A 7,782-nucleotide genomic window follows, 5' to 3' on the forward strand; every position below is an offset into this window, starting at 1 on the left:
ACACTCATTTCCCTGAAGAGTCCACTGGGGCCCAGCACCTCTGAGTCACCCGCTGCGCCCGGGGAAGAGTCCCTGCTGGGGGTCGCCGCACCTCGCGGCAAATCAATCTCCAGCCAGGCGACACTGCGCCCTCCCGTGGCGGCGCGCCGCCCGAGCGCCGGTCCGGAACGCAACTGTCCTACGGAACCCCGGGCGCGCGCTCAGTTTCCGGGGGAAGAGGGCGGAGAAGGACCCGCGCGCTGCGGTCCTCACCGCCGCTGTGGACGCAATGGCCGTGGGGGTTCGGGCCCTGAGGCTCTGGCGGGTCGCTCCTGGCGGCGGGGCTGGCTGGAGTGAGTTTCAGAGGCCGTGGGGACAGGGACCGAGGCCTAGAGGGTGGTGTCTGCCCAGATTGCGCCTGGAGCGGGTCCTGGGAGCCTGGCGAGGCCGAAGACTGAGGAAGGCTTCTCAGTCCCCCGCCGCGACAGTCGCCCCTTTCGACCTAGGACGACAAATCTGTGGGAGCGAGAGACCGGGGAGGGTTGGGTCGAGCAGGGAGAGGGCAGCGGCCGAAGCCAGAGCCGGGGCCGGGCCGTGGGAGGCGCTTAGGGTGCCTCTCGTTAGGAACCCACGTCTCGTGCAAACACGTCCTTGTCCCATCGGAACACTCGTGCTTGCCTTGACCCCCTGATGTTGGCGTTTGGAAAACACACTCAGCATTTCTCGTCCTGGATGTTGATAGTTTTGGCGTGGGACCGTTAGTCTCCAGACGTTTTCTTGTTCTTAAAGACCCTTTCAAACCGACCGCTTTGCTCACTTCCCAGTGACTCTGGTCTACTTTTGATTCCGCCTCTCGCTTGCTTTTGCCCCTTATTGTAAAGCACAGATTGGAATCCGACAGAGGAAATTAATTGGTGGAAAATAGAGACTGACGTGAAAGAGCAAACTTAAGGCAGATCTGTTGCATATCTGGACCAGCTGCATTGGCCATCAGCGTTTTTCCCGCTTGTCTTTTGTTAATATTACAGTTTGGTTTAAGTTGACCTATGGGAGCATTTTTGGCGTTTACAGTTATGTTACAGGAGAATCGTAATGCAGCAGTGGAGCATTACGGGTTGGGTATTGGCAGTCCGTTATTCATTTTATTTTTTCAGTCTTTATATTTATTGTGACTTCTTCACAGGATTTATAGCAACATCGCCAGCTTCTCAGCTGTCACCGATAGAATTGACAGAAATGCGGAATGATCTCTTTAATAAAGAAAAAAGCAGGCAGTTATCATTAACTCCCCAAACTGAGAAGATTGAAGTTAAACATGTTGGGAAAACTGACCCGGGAACTATCTTCGTAATGAATAAAAACATTTCAACTCCTTATAGTTGTGCCATGCGTAAGTAACAGAATCATGACCATTTAATGTGAGCTGTGGGGAAGCATTGCAGCAGGAGACTGCATGCTGTAATTGCTCCTCAACTTTCCAGAAGTTCTTTATCTGGAACCTGATTACTGTTTACTGTCTCTTTAGCGCTGAAGGGTACTAAGGGTGTTGCATGGTTGGCACCATAGTGCACAGGTTGTCCTAGGGCTTGCATGAATCTAGCTATGTTTAAGGCAGTGATCCCCAACCTTTTTGGCATCAGGGACTGGTTTCATGAAAGAAAATTTTTCAGGGGGTGGTGATGGGAGAGAGGGAATCATCAGACATTAGATTCTCATAAGGAGTGGCACCCTACATCACTTACATGTGCAATTCACCATAGGGTTTGCGTGCTTATAAGAATCTAATGCAGCCACTGATCTGACAGGATATGGAACTCCTACACCGCCACTCACTTCCGATGGGTTCTGGTGCTTCTGGGAGGGCTCGGGTGTTGGGAGCCCGGTTGAAGGGATGAAAACTTTTTCTGGAGAAGGCGCCAAACCTGAATGCATTGTTAGTAGTGGGCTTGCCCCTTTTAGATAGGACGCTGATATTGGAACAGTTACCATGAAGGATTTTTTTTTTTTTTTTTTTGAGTTAAGTCTCACTCTGTCACCCACGCTGGAGAGCAGTGGCACACTCACGGTCACCCCAGCGGCGACCTGCTGGGCTCCAGCGATCCTTCCAAGTAGCCGGAACTACAAGCACATGCTACCATGCCCAGCTGTTGTAGGCATGAGATCTCACCAAGTTGCCCTGGCTGGTCTCCATCTGCCGGGCTCAGGCAGTTCACTTGCCTCGGCCTCCCAAAGTGCTGGGATTATAGGCTGAGCCACCTAGCCTGGCCATGAAGGATCTTTTAAAAGGATTTTGGATTTTTAAAGGGATGCTGTGGCTTCAGATAATAAGAGTGTTTGTTGTCTTTTTCTTTCTCCCTAATCACTCTATATCTTAACTTATATCTTTTGTCTGCTTGCCACTTGCCTTTTTGTGTGTTGTGTTGTGTGTGTGTGTGTGTGTGTGTGTGTGTGTGTGTGTGTATTAAGTGTGTGAGTGAAAATGTGTATGGGGTGAATGTGATTTGGGTAAAAATATTTTTTTGCTCATATCTCAAGGTAGACATCTGTGCTTGCAAGCATGATGGCTCACGCCTGCAATCCCAGTGCCTTAGGAGACCAAGACAGGAGGATTACTTGAGGACAGGAGTTCAAGACCAGCCTGGGCAACGTAATGAGACCTCCATCTCTACAAGAAATAAAAAAATTAGCTGGTATTTGACATTTGCCTGTAGTTGACTGTTTGGGAGGCTGAGGCTGAGGCTGGTGGATCATTTGAGCCCAGGCTATAATTTACCACTGCACTACAGCCTGGATGATAGAGTCAGACCCTTTCTCAAAAACAAAAAAGAAAACAAAACTGCCCAATGTGTTATTTGGTCTGGAAATGTAGGGAACAGGGACTCTGTATATTACTTTTGATAGATAGATGTAACCAATTTGGATACTAGCTTTGGTAGAACTTATAATATTTAAAGTTAGGAAATCCCCCAAAATAGATACACTCAGGTATGACTAGCAGCATTGTTTAAATGTTGGAAAAACTCAGTGATGATTCCATTTAAGAAATTAGCAACTTTAGTTGTCAACGTAAGCCAACCTAAAGAGTATACACCCTCACTATTCCTCTACTTTAGCACTTGTAGTTTCATGATAATTATTTACTCATTTGGTCTTCTGGTATTTCATGAACCTCTGCTAAATGGTAGACATTAAAGCTCCAACCCTTAAGGAGTTTTATACACATCATATGTCGAAATGAAACTTCTGTACCATCGTCAGCATGACCCGTGCCCTGAGACTTTCTTGTCAGTCATTCAGTAAACTTATTGAGCACCTACTGTATTCCAGGCCTAGTGCTGGACTCATGAGTGAACCAAAGTAGACATGATCTCTGCCTTTATGGAAAGTATTTAGTGGCTGATCATTTAGATCTGGTAATCTGACCACTTTTGTGAGAAACTGTGTGCTTGCAAAACATCTGAACAGGGTTGGAGTTGCATTCTGGGGTCCTAGAACAGACCAGAGCTGATTGGTTTATATGTGAACTCATATTAATAATTAAAAAATGGTAACTACAGTTTGAAGAGTCTATGTCTGGAAATAAGAGATGATTTGAGAGTAAGACTTAAAACCAGTCTGGAATAGATTTATGTAGTTGTGCATTAATATTTTTTTCCTTTTCTTCTCCATGATGCTGCTCTCTAAATATTTGTGTGACTCTTGGAAAATTGTTTTATGAGTAATTGACAAATTAATTACAAACTGGACTTAGCTTTAATGATTTTTGTAAATTGCGTAATTTTGTTAATCAACAATACCTTGAATGTGTTGGGTATATTATTTTTTAATTGGTTAGATTATCATAAGTGTAATACATTTTATTCCCTAAACAAAGACAATCTGCAGAATCTTGACTTTCCATTGTTTTATTTCTTAATGTAGTACTTTTATTTTAACATGTGACTTTTCCCTTTGACTTTTGTTACATTTAGATCAAAAATCTATTTTAAATTTCCAGATTTAAGTGAGTGGTACTGTAGGAAATCCATTCTGGCTCTGGTGGATGGACAGCCTTGGGACATGTATAAACCTTTGACCAAGTCCTGTGAAATTAAATTTCTCACTTTCAAAGATCGCGATCCAGGAGAAGTGAATAAGGTATTTCTGTCTCTACTGTCTTTCTTCCCCTCCCGTTTTTTTCTTCTTTTATTAAAATGTATTTTCTCTTTTCTGTGGAGATTAGACACTTTCACAGTTCAGAAAATACTGGTGGCATGCATTTCTCTGTATTTTAGATTGAGAAAATTATATGCCATGGTTTTACATTCATATATTTGTTCAACTTAACACTTATTGTTTACTATCTCTATTACAAGTGATGTTATTTCTACTGCTACTGCTTGAATTCAGTCTTTGACCATCTTCTCTGGATGAATTCAATCACTTTCTCTTCCTGTCCCCTCTTCCTCTTTTTTAGTACTTGAATTCTTCCTTCACACTCCTATGAGTTTCATTGAGTGACATGACTACAAATCATGTCACTTACCCCTAAAGAACTTGTCCATTTGATAATGTTCACATAACTTTCTGAGCTCTGCATACTGTGTCTTCAGCCTGTCTTTCTAGCTTTGCCTCCTGCTGTGTCTTTCTACGTCCTCTTTGCTCCAGTAGAGTACTTGGTCACTAATAGTTTGTGCTGTGTTATCCTCCTTGCTTTTATTGATGCTCTTTCTTCAACACTGAGTATTTTCTTTTCTTCCCATTAAAATCCTGTTATCTTTTATAATTCAATTAAAATGCCATCTTCTTTGTGGATCCTTCTAGGTTTCTTGTCAGAATTAATTCTTCTTTTTTCTAGTGTCTTACATTTGGATTGCCTCTAGATAGGATATGTTAATTTTGTCTTGTAACATAAGCTGCTGAATGCGTTAGGTCCTTGGTTCTGTGAAGACAAGGACCATTTCCCTTATTGGACTTAGTCCTTAACTTACATACAGGAGGTGTTTAATAAATATTTGTTGAAATACACAAGAAAAATGATATAAATGATAATAGTAATCGCTATCATTGAGTGTTTATTATATACCAGGCACTGTTTTAGGTGATTTATAGATATTAACTCCTTTAATCTTCGTGCAAACTCTGGAAAGTAGGTACTGTTCTCCCCATTTTCCTGATGCATAAATTGAGACAAGGAGGAATTCAGCAGCTTGACCAAGGTTACTGATTTAGGAAGTGATGGAGCTTAGATTTGAACTTAGGCATTTTGACTGGGGTTCATCAGATGTTTAAAAACATTTAAGTAGGATAGATACAGAAATATATTTTGCCACTGACCTTCAAGGCCCGGATTTGTACTTATTTTTAGTGTAATATGGTTGCATAGAATAGGTAATGGAGCAGTCCCTACCACACACAACCAAATGACCCCACTCTTGTAGTACTCAGATGTGAAGAAGAGCTTTTGAAAGCAGGGCTGTGTGCTGTGGCTCATACCTGTAATACCAGCACTTTGGGAGACTGACAAGGGAGAATTGCTTGAGCCCAGGTGTTTGAGACCAGCCTAGGCAACATAGTAAGACCTTGTCTCTACAAATTAGCTGGGTGTGGTGACACACATCTATGTCCCAGCTACTTGGGAGGCTGAGGTGGAAAGGATTACCTGAGCCTAGAGGGTCGAGGTTGAGGCGAACTGTGATCATGTCACTGCACTCCAGAATGGGTGACAGATTGAGACCCCTGACTAAAAAACAAAACAACAGCAACAACCGAGGAAAGTCAAATGTCCAGATAGAATATGTCAGTAAGGGACATAAGATGAATGGGTATGGTACAGCACACGTTTCTCCTTATGACTCTGAACAGGTTATTGCATGAATACCCACGAATCAAAATGTGCTAGTAAAATGAAAGCCCAGTGGAGTTGAGGCTACTCTCTATAAATGTGAATAAATTGATGAGGTGTTATGATGTTAGGTATAGAATAGGAGTCACAAATAATTTACAACAGTTGAGTTTCTCTCTATATTTATAAATAACATGAACAGTTATATAATAATGCATTTATTTTACTTCAGCACAAGTTTGTTAACAAGTTGACTTTATCCTGAGTTAAAAATAAAGATTACCAGATAGTAAAACTATCTATGGATTGATAACTGTTATAGTGTTTGATATCTTGCATAGAAACATTGCTAATAACCTGAAGTCGGTGCATCATTCTTTCCTGGTTTTTGCTTGGAGGTAATGTCATAGCCTGATGGTGATTATTGCTACTTGCTGTGAACAGACAGATATGTGAGAAATGTTTCCTAAGTTAAAAGTTTACTTAAATTTTAATACTGTAGAAACTTTAGTGAATCTCAGTGTGTTTTGTGTTTGTATGTATTTTTCTAGGCTTATTGGCGTTCTTGTGCCATGATGATGGGCTATGTAATAGAGAGAGCATTCAAGGATGATTATGTGGTCACTTTGGTCAGAGCTCCAGAAGTTCCTGGTAATATACATGTATTACTTTTTGTAATCCTAATGTATTACTTTTTGTAATCCTTAAATATTTTTGATGATGTGTACAGTTTATTTCTAATTTATCTCATAAATTACCATTATACATACGTTTCATTTATTGTGGGTAACATAATCCATCCTATTATGATGAAATATGAAGTAGTCTCTGGGGACCAATAACTAACAAAATAGGATTAGTGGAGTTTCCCTTGAATATGAGTTTCATGGAATTACACTGCCTCGGTGTTTATTTTTTTATCTCCATAAGCACTTATTTCCAAATTGATTGTGTGGAGGAGAGGGAATGGAAGTATAAATAGACTGCTGGAATGAGCTGAGCTTAGGTGGTATTATTTCAGCAGAAATGACTTTGTTTCTGGAGAGAGATATGCCCCTTTGGTGAGGTGAGAGGGTGCAGACCTTTTGTAATGTTGCTAAAACTTGGGTTTTGTAACATATGCATAGTAGGATTTCATGTGTGTTTTAAGATAAGATGTTTGAAAGAACCTCAAGAAATGATTCTAAGAAAAACAAAAACAAAAATGAAGATATTTAGGAGCTATAAAGGAAATTCAACATTTAATGTCTATGTAGTCATTTACTTACTACATATTATGGGGGGGCCAGCCCCCCAAAAGAGGTTTAGAGGGTCCCTGGAAGGTGGGGCAGCGTTGGCGAATATTCTGGAGAAATAAGGAGAAAGAAAGAGACTGGACTCTGTCTAATGCAGAAGCCGATTCTGTAGTAGGGATAGATATTGAAAGAAAGATGGAGGGATAGATATAAAGAGAAACAAAGAAAGTGGACAACTGTTCAGTGAAATGAGCAGAAGCCGTTTATTGGGACCAACCGTGAGTCTTTTATCCCAAACTTTCACATGTTAAATCACAAGACTTTCCCGTGAACACAAAGCCAGGTGGGTGGAGGGCATCCTCACCCACCAGGCGCTTTCCTTAGCATGAGAAAGGACAATCTTAATCAAATCACAAGAGTTTTACATGAACACAAAGCCAGGTGGGTGGGTGGGGCATCCCCGCCCACCAGACGTTTTCCCCAAGCATGAGGAAGGATAATCCCAAAATTATCTCACTCTTCCTTATGCTTGGTTTATGTTCCTCAAAAGCAATACAACAGTTTTAATATCATAAAATCCTAATAATCAATAACTTCTAAAACTTATGCATACCAAACACCTAATGACTGACTTAAATCCTAATACCTTTCTATTCTGTGCTAACTTTACCTGTACTATAAAAAAAACTCTTAATTACAGGTCAGACTAGTTCCTAAAGAATGTGACCCAGTCCAAAGATCATG

General features: G+C 41.4%; 1 protein-coding gene across 3 annotated transcripts in view; it reads left to right on the forward strand.

Annotated features, from left to right (window-relative positions):
* The first annotated feature begins 223 nt into the window (after nucleotides 1–223).
* Nucleotides 224–7,782, forward strand: part of MRPL39 (mitochondrial ribosomal protein L39) — a 20,595-nt gene continuing 13,036 nt past the window's right edge. For 2 of the 3 annotated variants that reach the window (XM_008065148.2, XM_021716103.1), the window contains exons 1-4: nucleotides 224–332; nucleotides 1,163–1,369; nucleotides 3,977–4,116; nucleotides 6,355–6,454. In XM_008065148.2, coding sequence (XP_008063339.1) covers nucleotides 269–332; nucleotides 1,163–1,369; nucleotides 3,977–4,116; nucleotides 6,355–6,454 — 511 coding nt within the window. In that variant the 5' untranslated portion in view covers nucleotides 224–268. Of the gene's footprint in view, nucleotides 333–1,021; nucleotides 1,370–3,976; nucleotides 4,117–6,354; nucleotides 6,455–7,782 lie in introns of those variants that run through there. The other variant, XM_008065146.2, reaches the window with a different exon arrangement.

Source organism: Carlito syrichta, unplaced genomic scaffold (assembly GCF_000164805.1).
Source record: "Carlito syrichta isolate Samal-C Ts95f unplaced genomic scaffold, Tarsius_syrichta-2.0.1 Scaffold308162, whole genome shotgun sequence".
Lineage (NCBI taxonomy): Eukaryota > Metazoa > Chordata > Mammalia > Primates > Tarsiidae > Carlito > Carlito syrichta.